Source organism: Haematobia irritans, chromosome 3 (assembly GCF_050003625.1).
Source record: "Haematobia irritans isolate KBUSLIRL chromosome 3, ASM5000362v1, whole genome shotgun sequence".
Lineage (NCBI taxonomy): Eukaryota > Metazoa > Arthropoda > Insecta > Diptera > Muscidae > Haematobia > Haematobia irritans.
In genome coordinates, this window is record NC_134399.1 from 2,069,746 (window position 1) to 2,090,131 (window position 20,386).

Below are 20,386 nucleotides of genomic sequence, written 5' to 3' on the forward strand. Positions count from 1 at the left end.
GCTTTCAAATGTTTTCTGAAAGGACTCTTCTATAATTCAAGTTGACAGTTTCTAAAAAAAAAACTAAAAATCATAGATGCATTAGCGACACTTTCTAAATCTTCATTGTTCATATAGCTCGAATAATAAATTAACTATAAAGGGTGATACGGTCAAAATTTGGTCAATATAAACTTGACGTATTTCTTTCAATTTTGCATTTAAAACACCTGAACACCCCTCATTTTGAAGGTGTGTGTGTAGAATGTTGCTCCTATTTTGATTTTGGAATTCACTCTTCAGTTGTCAAAATGCCGTCCAAGCAAGAAGAGCAGCGTATCAAAATTTTGCTCGCGCATCGCGAAAATCCGAGCTACTCGCAAAAAGCAAAATCGCTAAAAGTTGCCAAATCAAACGTTACAAATGTAATTAAAGTGTTTGGGGAACGTTTGTCGACAGCCAGGAAGTCTGGATCGGGGGGAAATCGAAAACCGGAAGCCGTTGAGACGACAAAGAGAGTTGCCGGTAGTTTCAAGCGAAACCCTAACCTCTCTCTCCGAGATGCCGCAAATAAGCTGGGTATATCGTCTACAACCGTGCATCGAGCCAAAAAACGAGCCGGACTATCGACTTACAAGAAGGTAGTGACTCCAAATCGCGATGATAAACAAAATACGACGGCCAAAGCGCGATCCCGGAGGGTGTACACGACGATGCTGACGAAGTTTGACTGCGTGGTAATGGGCGACCAAACCTACGACTACAAGCAGCTTCCGGGACAGGAGTTTTATACGGCAAAAGGAAGGGGAAAGGTAGCAGATATTTTCAAGCACATAAAAAGTCAAAGTTCCCAATTGAGAAATACTGGGCTATTGTCAAGCGGAACCTAAAGAAGACCAAAAAACTACTAAGGACGAGCAGCAGTTCAAGGCAAACTGGCTTTCTGCGGCGAAGAAGGTGGACAAGGTGGCTGTACAAAATCTGATGGCACGTGTCAAGCGTGAGGCCCGGCAATTCGGATTTGGAAAAGCGAAAGCCTAACTGAATATTTTTTTCTGAATTTTATACTAATTGAACTTGAAAAAGAAATTTAATTTGATTTTTTAAATAAACGATTTCACCAATTTACACGGGTTTTCCCTTGACCAAATTTTGACCGTATCACCCTTTAAATAAAAACATTGATTTCTATTTAATTAAAATCTCATGAACCTGACTTCATAACTGCTTCGGATACGCAGTGGATTTTTAGGATGAGTACTTCTTAAAACTATTTTAAACAATGTTTACTACAGTAGGTAATTTTCTTTCCAAAATCGAATTTTTAAAAAAAATATATGCTTAATATCTAATAATAATTATAAGAAAAAACGCATATACGAAAAAATGTTGTGTTTTTTCTGAAGGTATAAAAAGAGGTCAACCTCAAGCCAATGACCTGCATTTATTTTAAGAAAACTTACACATGTTGCTTTTCTAGAGGACCTTGAACCATTATTTACTATAGCAATTGCAAGTGTCATTTTTCTCATTAGCTTGATGGTGAGTTATGGTGTTCAGACTAAACAAATATTATGATTCCATAAAACACACTTATAGGCATGTGGTATTTTTCTCATCAAATCCAAGAAAATTGTTGTGTTTCAATATCAAACAAGTGCTGTCAAATGCTTTTGGCAGAGGAGGTTGAAGGACTATCTCATTGTCCATGCTTAAATATGGCTAAATCACTTTCCTAATGATAATTGTGGGACCACTGGCAAGGCTTATAGTGTTTTGAATTCCATGGAGTATAAATATTAATTAAAATTGAGGAAAACTTGATTAAATTTAAGAAGTTTAAACCATATTTTGCACCATTATGGTCATATTACTTCCATTTTTAGTGTCAATACTCTTAAAATTTGCTACTAAATATTTTCTTGATAATAGTTATCTTCATCACAACGGTTAGACTAACGGATATATAATAACTATTTCCTCAGAAACGAAATTTTACACCAACAAAGTTTCTAGTTCTTTAGAAATCTATTTTTGTACAGGCAAATAATCATTTTATTTATGACACCCTTCGTCCCCAACAAATTGTGAATGGCCTGAATGAAATAAATTTAACAACGAAAGAAAACTTCGTTTCACACAAAAGAAATTAATTTTTTGCATATAGACTGACAGACAGATCTAAATGGCTACATTGCCATAGAATTTTACTATCACCAAGATTAAAAATAATTTATACGATCGGCTTTCCTATCGAATATTTGATATATTGTTTTACGATCTAAAATAATTCAGTTTGTTTTATTTTAGATTCAAAACCACATACATATTTGGGCGTCATCAGGAAAATGTCAGCAATACCAAAAAGCAATATACCAGTGAGAAAGAGAGGATCTTAAAGAGTGTCAAAGGGTCACCGAGAGACTGACCTTAAATCATACAGAGGGTAGCTTTGGCAAAAAAGACAAGCTAAAGAGTACCATCAAGTAAGCCACCGTTTAAATACTCCCGCAACAGAAACAATAAAGGCTTAAAGTTACTAATACCATAATATTTTGAGCTCAAAGGAAACTGGAAAATCTGGTTTTGTTTTAACTACAGCGAGAGAGTTATATTAACTCTCGATTATACCTCGACAACACCGAAACGGCTAACGCGAGCACCGCCATACTAAGCTCGAGTAGAGATTCTCGCATTTGCAACGCCTGCCCGACGTTAAACGTAAACCCACCCATCCACCTTGGGGTCTTTGGTTTAGTTTTGCATTGAAACATTCCGCCACAGAGTATGGCCTCGGTCGCCGCTTGGCTGCCATTTGCACGGGCGGCGGCCATTGGTTGGGTGCCCATTGCCACCAACCCTTTGCCACCAGCTCCCATACCCAAAGATCGTCGCAAAACTGACGACGAAAAGCTCCTCATCAATGTTTCTGGTCGCCGCTTTGAGACTTGGCGCAACACCCTTGAAAAATATCCCGACACTTTGTTGGGCTCGAACGAACGTGAATTCTTCTACGATGAGGATTGCAAAGAGTATTTCTTTGATCGAGATCCCGATATATTTCGCCACATCCTTAATTACTATCGTACCGGAAAGCTACATTATCCCAAACACGAATGTCTTACCAGCTATGATGAGGAGTTGGCTTTCTTTGGCATTATGCCCGATGTTATAGGCGATTGTTGTTATGAAGACTATCGCGATCGCAAGAGAGAAAACGCCGAAAGGCTTATGGATGATAAACTGTCGGAGAATGGGGATCAGAACCTGCCGCAATTGACAGATATACGCCAGAAAATGTGGCGGGCCTTTGAGAATCCACACACCTCCACGGCGGCCCTGGTGTTCTACTATGTCACCGGTTTCTTTATTGCTGTCTCCGTGATGGCCAATGTGGTGGAAACGGTGCCTTGCGGCCATCGTCCCGGACGAGCTGGTACACTGCCCTGTGGCGAACGCTACAAAATTGTTTTCTTCTGCTTGGACACAGCCTGCGTTATGATATTTACCGCCGAATATCTGTTGCGTCTATTTGCCGCTCCCGATAGATGTAAATTTGTGCGCAGTGTCATGAGTATCATTGATGTGGTGGCCATTATGCCCTACTACATTGGTTTGGGCATTACAGACAACGATGATGTGAGCGGTGCATTTGTAACGTTGCGCGTCTTCCGCGTATTTCGTATCTTTAAGTTTTCACGTCACTCGCAAGGTTTGCGAATTTTGGGTTACACACTCAAATCTTGCGCTTCCGAATTGGGTTTCCTGGTATTCTCTTTGGCCATGGCCATTATTATATTTGCCACAGTAATGTTCTATGCTGAGAAGAATGTGCATGGAACAAATTTCACCTCAATTCCGGCGGCATTTTGGTATACCATTGTCACAATGACAACATTGGGGTGAGTAGTAACTAAATCAAGAAGATTTGAAATAACAAGCTAATTAAATTGAATAATCTCTCTCGTTTTCACCCTTCCAGTTATGGTGATATGGTACCGGAAACAATAGCTGGCAAAATTGTGGGAGGTGTTTGCTCGCTGAGTGGTGTACTTGTGATCGCCTTACCCGTACCTGTTATTGTATCTAACTTTAGTAGAATCTATCATCAAAATCAACGAGCTGATAAACGAAAAGCGCAAAGGGTAAGTGAGAATTTCAAGAAGGGATACAAAAACAATGATGAAAAATAAATACTTATAGCTTCTAATTGAAAGTATTTATAGAATTAAAAGATCAAAAACTTCTAAATGACAGGAGAGTAAATTATTATTAACATTGGAAGAGAGATAAATCAACTGTTGCTATGTTCTATAACATATCCTAAAATCTTCCTTGGTTTTCTCTCTCTTTGTAGAAAGCCCGCTTGGCGAGGATTCGCATTGCCAAGGCTTCATCAGGCGCTGCATTTGTTAACAAAAAGAAGGCTGCTGAAGCCCGTTGGGCTGCCCAAGAATCTGGAATTGAACTGGATGATAATTATCGCGATGAGGACATCTTCGAGTTACAGCATCATCATTTACTAAGATGTTTGGAGAAGACAACGGTAAGTTCATTTATAAGAAATGATTGTGGAAAAGATGACTATTTGGATATTCTAAATCAAAGGGTATGAAATGGAAAATTAATATCTTAATAATAGCAATTAAATCAAGTAAATAATCACAAGACGAATTTACAAATTCAAAAATTCGTGATATTTTTTGCATTAGAAGAAGGAAAGTCTGACTATAAGTTTTTGAAGATATTGACAGGTTAGGTATAGTGGCAGCCCATTATTTCAGGCTCACTTAGAATATTCAGTCTATTGGTGAACTTCTCTCTTATCACTGAGGGCTGCCCGATTCTATGTTTAGCTCAACGACAAGGCGAACGCCGTTCAAAATTGCGGTGAAACCAAATATAAAAGCTTTGAAAAACTCAGCATTATTGAGAGGGGATAATCCACAGCTGAAAATTATTTTGGTGGTTGGTCTAAACTGGGATTGAACCTATGACCTTTCGTATGCAATGGAGGACATGCTAACCATTGCATAACAGTGGCTCCGTTATGCAATGGTTCTGTTTGATTCAGAAATCGTTATCTTAGTTTCTTAGTCACTCCGTTTATAACACATCAAAATATTGGCCTGAGATCCCATAAAGTTTATATTCGGGGTCATAGTGAAATTCCGACTCGATTTGGGATGTATATCCGTTGTGTTGTTGTTGTAACAGTTTTAATGTATTTTCATCCAATTTGTTCAATACTTTGGTACTTCAGCTGGTGTCCAGATCTAGGAACTCTGCGACAAATGTGGGCTGCGTCCAGAGTGGTCTGGTGGTGAGTCGGGTAGGTTTAGCTGGGCAAGCAAAAAGGTGACGAGTGTCATGTGCACTTGCCTGATCTTAATTGGGCTAAAATCACCCTAGTCTGCCTTGGGTGGTCTCTTTCCTCCGCTGCTATGGGAGGTGGTTGGACTCCGAGAACAGGATTAACCTTGTAGCTTCTCACCGCTTCAGCTACAGTATCCTCATGAATCCTGTTCAGACCTGTCTGATATGCTGACTGATCTAGAGGCTCACTTTTGTAACGCTGGATCTCGGGCTCTAGAAGGTGAAAATCAAACCTTACATTCATGGCTGGAGGTTGCCTATCCACAAGATGGTGATTTGGATGACAACTTCGATAGCAACCCAGGAGGTATTGTTTTGACAATATGTAGTTGTGTCGAGGGGGGGTACTGCGGAGACATCCTGTTGTCTGACAGGTCTGGATGTTAATCTACTGCGTGTCGCTTGTCTGAGGTGTCCGCACTGGCGCTGCATAGTTTACCACTGACCGGCCAATTGCCTTATAGGTAGTCAAAAAGGTTTCTTTGTCCGCACCCCAAGTACTACCGGCAAGTGACTTGAGGACCTTGTTTCTACCGCGGAGCTTGTTACAAATTGCAGTGGCATGGGCAGACGACTTAAAAAGGCCATCGAATGTGACCCCGAGTATCTTGGGGTAGTTCACTGTCGGAAACATTCAACTGCCTACGTACTTCAGCCGTCCATGTAGTGAACAGTGTGGCTGAGGATTTGGTGGCGGATATCCTCAAATTTCTAGCAGTGTAATAACTGGTAAGATCAGCAATAGACGTTTAAGCGATCGCATATGTGATCAACAATCCCACGGCGGCGGGTTCTTTGCACCGGATTGACCTAATGGATTTTATTCACCGGCCAGCGGCTGTCACATCGGTGTACGTGAGATGTATATCCGTCCGTCCGTTTTTGTAAATAGCCCCATACTGTAGCATATAATGATAACTACATTATGGTAAATTGACTGAAAATTATTAACTAAAATATATTGGCAAAAATACATTACCCGATGCTCGGCATAATTCGAAAACGCTTATAGAGTTTTAAACATATTTTAAAGAGTTGGTTGCGCAATTAACTTAAAAGGCAATAATACCTGATGATAACTCAAAATTTGGAATTATTTAGAACAACGTCAAGTATAGGAAAAAGTTCTTAAAAAAACTGTGTCGTTTCATTAACAAAACTACAATCAGTTATAATTCTTTATATCGGCGTTCATTTTAAGACTTATGGCGATTTTTAGATTGGGAAAAAAGGTGCAACATTCTCGAAATTGATTGCCAAATATAAAGGACACTGTCATATATTTTGGATCCTGTATCCCTCACAATATTATGAATTAACAATAACTTTGGAATGACACTATTTTTTGAGCGAAAATACAATGAGGGAAAAAGTAGTGTAACACCAGGGCAACATATTTTTTGCGAAACGAAAAGAGATTTAAACATCAAATGCTGTTCAAATATTTTTCTACATACCATGATCCTTGGTTTATAGTATCCAAATAATGTCAAACTGATTTATTCAATAAATTGTTAACCCCTTGTTGCATTAGTAATAGTTTTCATTTTCACTTTATCGTTTCTTATATTTCTTTCTTTCTTTCATAATTTGTTAATTTTTTTGAAATTGATTTCTTTCTTTTTTATGTGAAACAACAGATGTAGCAACCATTTGTTCTAATTACAAAAAGCAATGACAACATATGTATTTTTTACAAAATCTAAACCAAAACTTTTCAAAATAACCCCCTCTCCAAAAAAAATCAGCAATTCGTAATCAAAGAACCCAAATCAATTTTTAAACAAACACACAAATATTTTGAAAATGAAGTAAGATAACACGAAAAGTGCGTATTTACATTTTTTGTTGTTTTTTGTTTTTCAAAAAATCAATAAAAGAAACATTGTAATTGTTAACTCTTTGTAAACTCTTTTTTGTGTGACATAATTGTTTGTTTTTTTTTCGAATTTTTTCATTGGGTTTTTAGTTTTAATGATATTATTATTATTGTTATTATTTTTTAATGTGCATAAGTTTATAATTTTTTCTTTTAAATCTTTTCTATATTCTTCTCTATTCTCAACTATATCTATACTATGTAAATGTAATTTGAATTGAAATAGTTGCTGTTTTCTTTTCAATAATGTACTATTTTCAAAACTGAGACTTAATGATAATAAGAAAAGAAAAAATAATGATTAATTATATTACATATTAAGCTAATTTTGTAAAACAGACATGAAACTCTTTGCAATTTTGTATAATTCTGTTCAATCATAGTTAATATTTGTATAATTTGTTTTTAAACTTCCAATAATTAAATTTAAAAAAAAAATAATATCTTTAATTTTAGTTTTTTCTAATGATAGTTAAATAAATAATTTTGTTAAAAAAATGAAGCTTTTGTTTTTTTAATTATTATCCATTTTGGCTTGTTTATTTTTATTTTAGTTGTTTCATAAGTTGTGCACCTATCGAACATACACATGTCCAAATCATTAAAAATTCAAGCGTTCGAGTCTTTGAATTTAAATGAATTAAGATTTCAAATTTTCAATTTAAAGGCTATAGATCCACTTTATATAACACAGGGTTTGTCAAGTGTAAGTATTGGATATTATAATAATCTATAATAGGAGGTTTTCCATTAGGGATCTTAGAAATGGTTTTTATCCCCCCAGGTTAATAGAAAATCAAAATGTTCGAATAGCCTCTGTAAAAAATGAAATATCTGTCCAAAAATCCTTAGCATAAAGGTAATTGAAAAAAATAATTACCAAATTTTTTAATAACATTAGATTAGTACTAGAAAATTTTTTAATATTAAGGTCATTTCTATATAAAAACACCATTTGCACATTTTAGAGATTAGGAAATCTACACTAAAAATTTCTCTGTAAATTATATATTCCTTTTGTGTATGAAACTACATTTTAGCATTCAACAATTATTATAGAAAAATATTTTTTTATATATTTCCAATAACAACTTTTCCCGGTTTCGATAGAAATTTATATTGAAATAGTTTCAGTTATTAGTGGCACTTTTTAGTAGATTTAATGCACTTAATAAAATTTACCCATTTTCACAATATGTGGAAGAAAAATGGCTAAAAATTTCGAAAATAATTATAAATTTAATGCAAAATGTAAATTGTAAATAAAATTTGAATCCGTCTGTACATCTATTTGTTCTTTGAACAATTGAACACTGGACCTAGTCTAAGTCTTCTAAGGACGAATGTTATGATACAAAGACTAACAGCTAGAAAACAATATGCACATCATCGTTTATATGAAGTATGAACTACTTCGTGAAAAAATTGAACTATATCTTGTACTCTACATTCTGAGATTTACACAAAGTGTTGTTAACACAAGGAACATTTAATGACCTGATTTACTTTTTAACTATAACCTACGCAATTAATCCCTCTCATAGAAGAAAAAATTAACTAAAACTAAAGAAAAAATCAATATAGCCAAATCATGACCAACTTAACCATACAGTAGTTCATTCTTACTATATTTTTGGGATTGGTACGACAATTTTCTTCTGCTTTGGTTCATATTGAACTAATGTGTACGGTCACTAAAATTTATACCAACCTTTAGTTCATAAAATGTGTGAGATATTTTATGAAAAATTTCGAAAAAAAGTAATAAAATTTAACTACAAACAAATATTTTTTTGTAATAAAATTAATTTAAATTTAGCGTTAGTTTAACTACGGCTTTTTCGGCATGGGTGCCACAAGGACAGCCCCAACGAGATTAGGAATTGGTAAACTTTGTCGGAGCAAGATACATAATTTTTAGCAAAACCACAAACGCTTTAAGTTTGGAAAATATATCAGTGTTAAAATCGTCAGATTGGCATTAATATGGCTAGACCAGTTTTAGGCATTTTAGCCCACATTTACATATACTTCAAATTGGTATGTCTGTCTACCAAGACGAACTAGACTATCCAATATATGGAATCTAGTTTATTGGCAAGGAACATTTAGGATAACGAGCTTTTACACATTTATTCTTTACTGTTACGAACATCACCTAGAAAGTTTCAAGAACATAATGTTACTTTTTTACGGAAAACATGTAAAATATTTATCGTAATAATGGCAATTTATAGGAATTAGGGTATCTGATTTCGACAAGCATGTATATCTCTAAAACAATATCTTTCAAACAAAACTGTTCCATGTTTGAGGTTAGCATATGTCTTCAGTGCGTGTAATGCCTAATTTATATTTTTCACAAAACCCACATATAGAACATTCCCTCCAGTTTATGTTCAAGAATGGTTAGAAACCTTAATTTTTACCCGACTGGTCTAAAATCTTATGTAAAATGTATTTTGTTGTAGATATCGGGTCATATGTATGAAATTTCGCTATATATAACTATATTTTTTAGTATTACCCATTGAGCGATGAAAATAGTATTTTTGAATTGAATTGTGGACGTCACTTATGGCCAATTTTTCATGCTTTCATTCGACAAGGATATCCAAAACAGCTGAATTAATACAGAGAAATATAAATTCCTTTAAAATCGAATTATTTTATTATAATTTTGAACTAAATTAATTATTATAATTTTGAATTAAATTAAATTAATTATTTTTCATTTTCATTTAATGTCCTCCCCTCTCATCATTTCTCGTAACAATATCTATCCTGTTCATCATTTCTCTCAACAATGTCTATCCTCTTCAGTTTTTATGTATTGTTGTCTATGTGTTCCTCTTTCTTAAGTGTTTTATAGGACCCATTCAACATCAACCATATATCCTTCTTTACCTTATTAAATATATGCAAGTGCTATTAAATAGAGGCCTGTAAAAAAGTTTTTGGAAACGAACGTAAACTTTTATGAATGTCTATGTATGTGTCATATAAATCCTCCCATATGCATACTATGTCATTAAAAGTCTAAATATTAAAAACAAAATTTCATAACTTTTGTTGTTTGGGTAAAATTTTTGTAAACATTTGTGAATGGTAATAGCTCTTTAGACTCTCCATCTCTCTTGTTATATAGAAAGAAATATAAGTGTGGAAGGAAAGAAGCCGCTTAAATTTGTTCCTAGCTATTTAATGGAAAGTTAAAGTAAGTTAGTTTTTTTATGTTTCCCAGCAATAAAAGAGCTTCCAAAAAAGTAGTTTGGATCCCCAATTTGTGATCCGGAAGTAGTGCAAATTTGTATTATCCCAGCAAAAAAAGCGTCTCCAAATAAGTAGTGAAAATGTTCTTTTTGGATCCGGAAGTGGTGCCAAATTGACGCAGAAGCGATGAATTTAACATGGTCTTGTCATAGGACGGAAGTCCTCCATTTCAACAGCCGTTGCACTGACTTTGCATCACTTCTTTAGGTGTGATCCGAATTCAATGTTTTGGATGTAAATTAAAAAATTCTGTGATATTTTGTCAAATAAATAATTTTTATATTTTTTTATAATTTTTAATGGATTCTAACGCTTGTCGGAAACGTTCGACCTCAAATATTTTCAAAAATTCACAATTTTTCCAGATTGGATTTAGCATTTTTTTCGACAAAATTTAAATGATTTGTACCATTTTATGAATTCTTACTCTGTTTTTAACCTACTTGAAACAAAAAAAGTTAAAAATTCCCATTAAAAGTTATAAAAAATTGAATTAAAACAAGTATAAACAGCCGTAAGTTCGGCCAGGCCGAATCTTATGTACCCTCCACCATGGATTGCGTAGAAACTTCTACGAAAGACTGTCATCCACAATCGAATTACTTGGGTTGTGGTATCTTAAATCGTTTTCTAAATTGTGAGTTAGTCCATACGTGGTATACATTAGACAAAATAAAAAGTATGTGCAGATAAGTACAAATAATTACGAATCGATATGGGCTATTGCACGGTACGTAGGGAGCCAGAATTGAAATATGGAGGTCGCTTATATGGGGACTATATACAATTATTCTTGATTGATGATATTGATGGACCAATTGTTGTGTGATTGGGGATCGATTTATCTGAGGGCTATATATAACTATATAGATATGGACCAAGTTAGGCATGGTTGTTAACGGTCATATAAATACTAGCGCAATGTACCAAATTTCAACTGACTCGGATGAAATTTGCTCCTCCAAGAGGCTCCAAAACCAAATCTCGGGATCGGTTTATATGGGGGCTATATATGATTATGGACTGATATGGACCACTTTTGGCATGGTTGTTAAATATCATATACAGTAATCCCTCGATTTACGTCGTGATTGGTTCCGGAATTTGACGACGTTAATCCAAACGACGTAAACCGAATTAAAAATTGCTCATACTTACTCCTAAGTCCATTTATGTATGTATGTGCGTGTACATAATAAAAAACTTCAAAAATAAAAGTAATTCAGTAATTTCGGTAAGAATTTCAGAAAAAAAATGTTTCGATGTCATCATCGTTGATACTTATTTTACTTATGGAAGGCGTTTCTGATAAAGTGGGCAAAAAATCGAAGACGTAAATCGAATGGCGACGTAAATCGAAGTTTGATGGAACAAAAAATTTGACGACGTAAATCGAAACAACGTAAACCGAGACGACGTAAATCGAGGGATTACTGTACTACCACCACGTACAAAATGTCAACCAGATCGGATGAATTTTGCTTTTCCAAAAGGCACCGGAGGTCAAATCTGGGGATCGGTTTATATGGGTGCTATATATAATTATGGGCTGATATGAACTAATTCCTGCATGGTTGTTGGATACCATATACTAACATCACGTACCAAATTTCAACCGAATCGGATGAATTTTGCTCTTCCAAGGGGCTCCGGAGGTCAAATCTGGGGATCGGTTTATATGGGGGCTATATATAATTATGGACCGATTTTGACCAATTTTTGCATGGGAGTTTGAGGCCATATATTAACACCACGTACCAAATTTCAACTGAATCAGATGAATTTTGGTCTTCCAAGAGGCTCCGGAGGTCAAATCTGGTGATAGGTTTATATGGGGGCTATATATAATTATGGACCGATGTGGACCAATTTTTGCATGGTTGTTAGAGACCCTATATTAACACCATGTACCAAATTTCAGCCGGATCGGATGAAACTTGCTTCTCTTAGAGGCCTTGCAAGCCAAATCGGGGGATCGGTTTATATGGGGGCTATATATATTTTTGGACCGATGTGGACCAATTTTTGCATGGTTGGTAGAGACCATATACTAACACCATGTACCAAATTTCAGCCGGATCGGATGAAATTTGCTTCTCTTAGAGGTCTCGCAAGCCACATTTGGGGGTCCGTTTATATGGGGGCTATACGTAAAAGTGGACCGATATGGCCCATTTGCAATACCATCCGACCTACATCAATAACAACTACTTGTGCCAAGTTTCAAGTCGATAGCTTGTTTCGTTCGGAAGTTAGCGTGATTTCAACACACGGACGGACGGACGGACATGCTCAGATCGACTCAGAATTTCACCACGACCCAGAATATATATACTTTATGGGGTCTTAGAGCAATATTTCGATGTGTTACAAACGGAATGACAAAGTTAATATATCCCCCATCCTATGGTGGAGGGTATAAAAACTTCCTCGGTAGTTAAAATAAAGAACATCATTGGGAGTACATCTTCTGGAAGTGCTTTTAAAGTTGTGCATTTGGAAGAACTTCCAAATTTTTTTGCTGGGATGTCCAATTAATTTTACATGGGCTTGTCATAGGATGAAAGTACTCCATTTTTGGATCCTTTGCATTGCCTTGGAAGTTCATTTGGATGGAGAAATTTTAGAAACTAAAAAACAAACAAATTTTTTTTTTTTTTCAAATTTAACTTTTTATTGTTATAAGTATTTTTTGTTGCACTTTTATTTTCTTACTATCACTTTTTTTTTATAAATTGAAAAACTTCTTTGCTGCCACCGGGGGTTGAATCTGGGTCTGTTGGCACCATAACATAACGCTTTAGCACAGTAAGCCACAAACGCCATTGAACACGATGCATCAAAACGTCTATTCAAATGTTTATGACATGAACCTAATAGGACACCACGGCATGATATTCTCACTACTTCCTGAGATGATTTTCATTATTATGAATGAAAAATAAAGAACGATGGTTCAAATTTCACCATCGGAAATTTTTTATTAAATATTATTCTAAAAAATTATTTTTTTTATGTTATACATCGTTTTTATTTTTTTTTTTTTCAGTATATATTTTTGTATAAATATATTTTTTCCATTAAAAAAAAGGATTGAAACGGAAGTGAAAAAAATCGATAGGGGATCTCGGGATGCGCTTTAAAAAAATTTTTGTGGACTTGTCCAAAAGGACTGCATCGGCAGTGGAAAAAATTTGATTGTGGATTCCGGGATGCGCTTTAAAAGAAATGTTTGTGGAACAACTTCCATATTTTCTTTTTTGATGGGGTGTTGTTATAGACACACGCAAGCAAAAAAAGTCCCAGCAAAAAAATTTGGAAGTACTTCTAAAGGCCCAACTTTAAAAGCACTTCCAAAAATGTTCTCCCAAAGAAGTTCTTTATTTTAACTGCACAGGAAGTTCATTTGAGTCCATTTTTTATAACTCGATTTTTTCATATTTTTAATGGGAAATTTAACCTTTTTTATTTCACATTTGTTAAAAGCAGACTAAGAATTAATAAAATGATACAAATTATTTAAATTTTGCCGAAAAAATGTTATATCCATTATAGAAAACTTGCGAGTTTTTGAAAATACTTGATGTAAAACATTCCAGACAAACATTAGAATGCATTAAAAATCATAAAAAATTTTAAATTTATTTATTTGTCAAAAAATATCGCAAAATTTCTTAATTCACATCCAAAACACTGAATTCGCATAACACCTTAAGAAGTGAAGCAAATTCAGTGCAACGGCTGTTGAAATGGTTGACATCCGCCCTAGGACAAGCCCATGTTAAATTCATCGCTTCTGCGCCTATTTTGCACCACTTCCGGATCCAAAAAGAACATTTTCACTACTTTTTGGGCGACGCTTTTTTTGCTGGGTAGATAATAGGAACCCAGCAAAAAAATTTGGAAGTTCTTCCAAAGGCACAACTTTAACAATACTTCTGGAAGATGCACTCCCAATGATGTTCTTTATTTTAACTACCCAGGAAGTTCTTTAAATTCAATTTTTTATAACTTAGGTTTTTCATACTTTTAATGGGTAATTTGAACTTTTTTTGTTTCAAATAGGTTAAAAACAGAGTAAGAATTCATAAAATGGTACAAATCATTTAAATTTTGTCGAAAAAAATGCTAAATCCAATCTGAAAAAATTATGCATTTTTGAAAATATTTGAAAATATATCCGACAAGCGTTAGAATCCATTAAAAATATAAAAATTATTTATTTAACAAAACATCACAGAATTTTTTAATTTACATCCAAAACATTGAAATCGGATCACACCTAAAGAAGTGATGCAAATTCAGTGCAACGGCTGTTGAAATAGAGGACTTCCGTCCTATGACAATCCCATATTAAATTCATCGCTTCTGCGTCAATTTTGCACCACTTCCGGATCCAAAAAGAACATTTTCATTACTTTTTTGGCGACGCTTTTTTTTGCTGGGAAGTTAGGTTATGTCGATTAAAATAACACAAAGATCCTATAAATGTTATTGATAAATTTCATTGTAGCAAAAAAAATAGTCATTATACCACAAAGCAAAGAAAGAATTTTTATTTGCGTCAAATTTAGAAACGGATATCCTATGTCTTCGGTAAATTTAGTAAATCTCGATAGGCCACAGTTTCTTGGCATCCTAGCAACAATTGCAGTACATCCATAGAGTATTCGTTATCACAATATCCTCCTCTCACAGTATGTGGTGATGAGATTGATAGTTATTTAACTATTCTAGTTCATACTGAGTGTAGCAAGTGATTTGAGTTCAGCTTCCTGTTATGTTATAGTTACCTACCCACAAAGAAAATTGCTGAAGCGACAAGCACTACCGTATATGATTCTATGATTCAAAATGTTAATCTTCATTTTTCAGTATTGACATTTTGCTCAAGTACGAGACAAATTCCTCGAAATTTCTTTAAAATTGAGTCCAAAAGGCAAATTTTTTCCAAAAAGCTCCGAAGTATTTTGATACTTATCAAAGCGAATCAAAATGCTACCAAAGCAGATGATTTTAAATGTGGTAGTCAGCAAACATTTTTCCAGGATTTATTGCTTCCTCTTCCAGGAGACTCTTTGAATGACATCTTTCTCCACATACCTTTGAATGTTTGCTTGCCTTATATGATTATGGTCCTTTGGTTAACATTTAAATTTGCCAACCTATTCATTATTTAACTTTATATCAAGGCATTTCTTTACATATCTAGAAAATCCACATTTAGTGAGACTTCAAGGTCACGCAATGTGGTCCCGTCCTTCGGATAAGCCACATTTTGTGAGCAACCGTATACCAATACAAGTTCTAGGATACATGTCTAGCGGACTCTGTAGAGTGTTAAGAAGACAATCCTTGGCCCACAATCAAAGGAGTTTCTTGCTTTTGAGATAAAAACAAATTTTGTCTTCTCTAATTATATCTAGAATATGCGATGCGACTTGATACAATCTTTGTTTATATCACAGTTGGCATCTTCACTAAGTCATCGGGTCCCGAGAACCCTAAAACGTTCAAGCCCATTTTATTCTAGATTTCCACACAATTTCCCTGTTGACAGTTGAACGAGTAATGACCAGTAAATGTTTCAGCCATGTCATTGTCAGGCTAATGTCTGGTCAATCATTACTCCATCGTCTTCTCACCAATAGTTGGTAGATCTCCATGTTGTAGTGAAGCCCTTAATGGAGTTTGTTAATGCTAAGCCTGCCCTTGTAGTTTTATTGATTTTATTAGGTTGAAATATGTCCTTGCTTTGCTAAAGGGTTTATTAAATTTAAAAAAATGGTTTGATATATTGTCCAACTTCGAAATAGGGCATATGAAACTGTGCACTCTGGTTGCTCTCCTTTTTATATAGTTTTTTTTATTTTTTTTATTTTGGAAGTAAGATCCAAGATTCAGTTACAATAGTATTTTTTCCATTGTTGTATCAACAATTGGTGTTATAGGAATTATTGCGATACAGTTTTAATGCGATGATATATTTTGGATCTAATTCTTGTTTATTTAAAAACGACTGTCCTTACTATATTCCATTAGAGTTGTTCGTTCCTCTCATCACATATTTAATAGAATGATATGATATTACATAGTAAAATAGTTTATCTATTATCATCACCACCTCTGGATGTCATGGAAAACATTCATTACTTCCTACACCCCAATTAAATCAAACTGTCTTAAATGTTTCAGAAATATATTGATAAATTCTAATAAATGTATAAACACCATTTTTATGTTGTTTGTTGTCAATTGCTTATATAAAATGTAAATTTTGAGAGAAAAAAAAAAACAAAAATTTTCTTTTTGTTGCTTTGTGTTTAATTAATACCAAATATTGTCAACAAATAAATGTATCTAGGTATTTAAATAAAATTCTCTTTTCTAAATTTATTAAAATCTCAAGGACCGTGAATTTGTGGAATTGGAAATACCATTCAATGGAGGACAGCCCAAACGTCCTAGATCGCCATCACCAATGGCCAGTCCGGCCCATTCCACTAACAGTGCAATGGGTCTGGTGCAATCATGTTGTGGACGTTGCTGTTCCCAACGTTATCAGGTAAGCTTTGGCATTTGAATTGATTTGAATTCTTAATATTTTTGTAATTTTATTTAAAAATAGGCATGTGGAAAATATATGCCCGCCACCGGTAATGCTCAAAATAATCAAAACAATCAGCAAACCATGGATGGCACCTATCTGGTTGAGGCCTCATTTTAAAGCTACCGAAATGAAATGTAAACCAACTACTTTATCTAGTTATAGAGTATTTAATGAAAAAAAATTCTTAAGGTTTTTTATTTAATTGAATTTAGTTTAAAAAAAAGTCACAAAACCGAAATACCCCTAAACAGAAAAAGTTTCACCCAGAAACACAAATCAATACTCAACTGAAAAACCCAATAAACAAACACACAAATGTTATCAATAAAATAGTTCAATAATAATTTTAAAAGAAAAGAAAATATATAAATAATACGAAAGTTTCTTAGAAATTAAAAAAAAAAAATAATATAAAAAAGTTAGAGGAACTGAAAAATAAAATTCAAAAATTATACTCAAACTTCAATGGAGAAACTACAAACATTCAAATTCAAACACAATTCTAGTGTTAACTCGCAATTAAGAAAGTTGAGTTCTCTATAGAGTTTTTATATTTAATTTTTATAATTTTATTTCAACTGTTGATTAGTGTCATAGTCTAAATATTAATAAAAACAAAAGTATCTAAACAAAATGAAACTATCATAAAAAAATTAGTTCATATATAAAAACAAATAACCATAAAACTGGCCAAAATCAGTTTTGTTTTTTTTTTTTCAAACATAAAAAATGGTTTTACAACAAAATTCTCATACAACAATTATAAGATATCCTAATTTTCCAATATAAAATTATGAAACTATGTTTTGATTAAGTAGGAAGTAATTGAGAAAACAAATATATATATATATATATATAAAATAATTTAATTAATTTTTTTGTAATATTCCTAATAAACTATCATAGATTTTAGTCCACTCCCATATAAAAAGAAAAATATTTATTTAAGATTCCCCTTGATAAAATAAAATGGTAAACTTTACACAAATTGACATTCAAATCAAAAAATACTTATAAGTATTATAGAAAAAGGTGTTTCCTATGCAACTAATTTCATATGTATTGGAGAATTTTTTAATTTCTAACATATATTTGAGGCTTAATAGATTTTAACATTTCATTTATGAAACGTATATTTATCTTTATTGTTGTGAAATTCCACCCCGATTTGGCCATGTCCGTCCTTTCGTTCTAGATTCTCACAGATTCAGATTAAAAAAAAATCGACAAATTTATTTTATTGTATCATATAATAGGCTCCAAGTTTTTGAAAGATTTTCTACACTGAGCCTCATTATTGATTTTAACAAGTTCTTTTTAGCAACAAATATAAAAAAATCCACTCAAAAATATATACTTTTTTTTAGTTGCATAGTGTAATTACCCATACAACCATTCCTTGTGGTATTCTTTACTTTCTCATATATCCCAGCAAATAAAAACAATAAAGCCCTAATAAAAAATACCTAAAACCAAATAAAAACTACTGAGTTGCCTCCCCCTTATATAAACTCCCATGGTTAAGTAAACTTTAACAAGAATATAACAACTAAAAAAATGAATTAAAAGAAAGAAGAATGCTGCCAAAATTCACCAAACAAAAAATAAAACAGAATAAAATCTTATTAATGAAAATGTTACACTATCATTAACAAACAAAAAAATTTACATTTGAATGAAAAACAAAAACAATAAAAATTTCATTCATTGAAATTTTTACTAACGAATATAAAACAAACACCCTTAATTAAAAGTAAATAATCATGAACTAAAAACTAATAATGACAAAAAATACAAAACCTCAACCACAAAATGAGAGAACTTAATTTAACTTCCATGCTCTAAGCTGTTCTTTGAAAATTTTTTGTGTGTGTCCGTGTCTATAAACTAAAAACTTAACAAAACAAAAAACTAGAAAAAGTAAACACAAAAAAAAAATTATAAAACGAAATTAAATGAAAACAGAAACCCTCAGCAACAAACGGAAAAACAATTCAACAGGAATTAAGAAGAAAACATTGTAAAAAAAACTAATATAAAAATAAATAAATAAATAAAAAAATGATATTTTAGTGTAAATGTTAATAATAAAATATTTCGGAAGTTTTCCTTATGGAGAATACAAAAGATTGGTAAAGTTTACGCATTTGATAAAATGTAATTGAGCGATTTTTTATTTCCGATATCTATAGCTAACGTATCCGTCAATGAGGCTCCCCCAAAAATGTAATATGTTTAATTCTAAACATTATTCAATGTACACGTTAAAGGGCGGCTTAGAGATTAGACATGTTGAGAAACGCATTTTTGTGAGGATAATTTTTTTCCATCTCCACACACAAAAAATTTCCTGATTCAATCACGAAATTAATTGATCCAATAAATTTTTTAATTGAAATGTCTTCAATCACAGAAATGATAGTATCAATTAAAAAATTAATTGAAGGTCAATTAAACAATTAATTGATCCAATTGGAAAATTTTTCGTGAGATTTTTTCTGTGCATTGGAATCAATTTTTTCTTTTTCGAGCAAAAACAGAAAAATGGTGAAAAATCCATGATGAGTCCATAGGTTGACAGAATTTTCTACAGAAATAAAACTTTGCATAGAAATCAAATTTTGACAAAACTTTCTATTTTGACACAATTTTCTATACACACAAAAAAATTTCACGAAAAATTTTCCAATTAAAATTTTAATTGAGTTTTAAAAAATATTCAATTAAAACTTTAATTGATTCAACAAATTTTTTAATTGAAACAAATCACAAAAATAATAGTATCAATTAATTTTTTAATTGGATCAATTAACTTTTTAATTGACCTTCAATTAATTTTTTAATTGATACTATCATTTCTGTGATTGAAGACATTTCAATTAAAAATTAATTGGATCAATTAATTTCGTGATTGAATCAGAAAAATTTTTTTTTGTAGGAAAACAATTTTGACAAAATTTTCTATAAAAAGAAAATTTTGATAAAATTTTCTATAGAAATAAAATTTACGAAATAAAATTTTCCATAGAAATAACATTTTGACAAAATTTTCTATAGGAATAAAATTTTGACACAATTTTCTATAGAAATAAAGCTTTTACAAAATTTTCTACACAAATAACATTTTGACAAAACTTTCTATAGGAATAACATTTTAACAAAATTTTTTAAGAAATAAAATTTTGATAAAATTTTCTATAGAAATAAAATTTTGAAAAAATTTCCATAAAAATAAAATTTTGAAAAATTTTCCATTGAAATAAAAATTT

General features: G+C 32.7%; 1 protein-coding gene across 5 annotated transcripts in view; it reads left to right on the forward strand.

Annotated features, from left to right (window-relative positions):
- Nucleotides 1-17,785, forward strand: part of Shal (Potassium voltage-gated channel protein Shal) — a 216,371-nt gene extending 198,586 nt beyond the window's left edge. For 3 of the 5 annotated variants that reach the window (XM_075299496.1, XM_075299494.1, XM_075299493.1), the window contains exons 2-7: nucleotides 2,290-3,881; nucleotides 3,962-4,124; nucleotides 4,337-4,525; nucleotides 7,902-7,940; nucleotides 16,917-17,072; nucleotides 17,136-17,785. In XM_075299496.1, coding sequence (XP_075155611.1) covers nucleotides 2,767-3,881; nucleotides 3,962-4,124; nucleotides 4,337-4,525; nucleotides 7,902-7,940; nucleotides 16,917-17,072; nucleotides 17,136-17,234 — 1,761 coding nt within the window. In that variant the 5' untranslated portion in view covers nucleotides 2,290-2,766 and the 3' untranslated portion in view covers nucleotides 17,235-17,785. Of the gene's footprint in view, nucleotides 1-2,289; nucleotides 3,882-3,961; nucleotides 4,125-4,336; nucleotides 4,526-6,995; nucleotides 7,128-7,901; nucleotides 7,941-16,916; nucleotides 17,073-17,135 lie in introns of those variants that run through there. The other 2 variants (XM_075299497.1, XM_075299498.1) reach the window with 2 other exon arrangements.
- The last annotated feature ends 2,601 nt before the right edge of the window (nucleotides 17,786-20,386 follow it).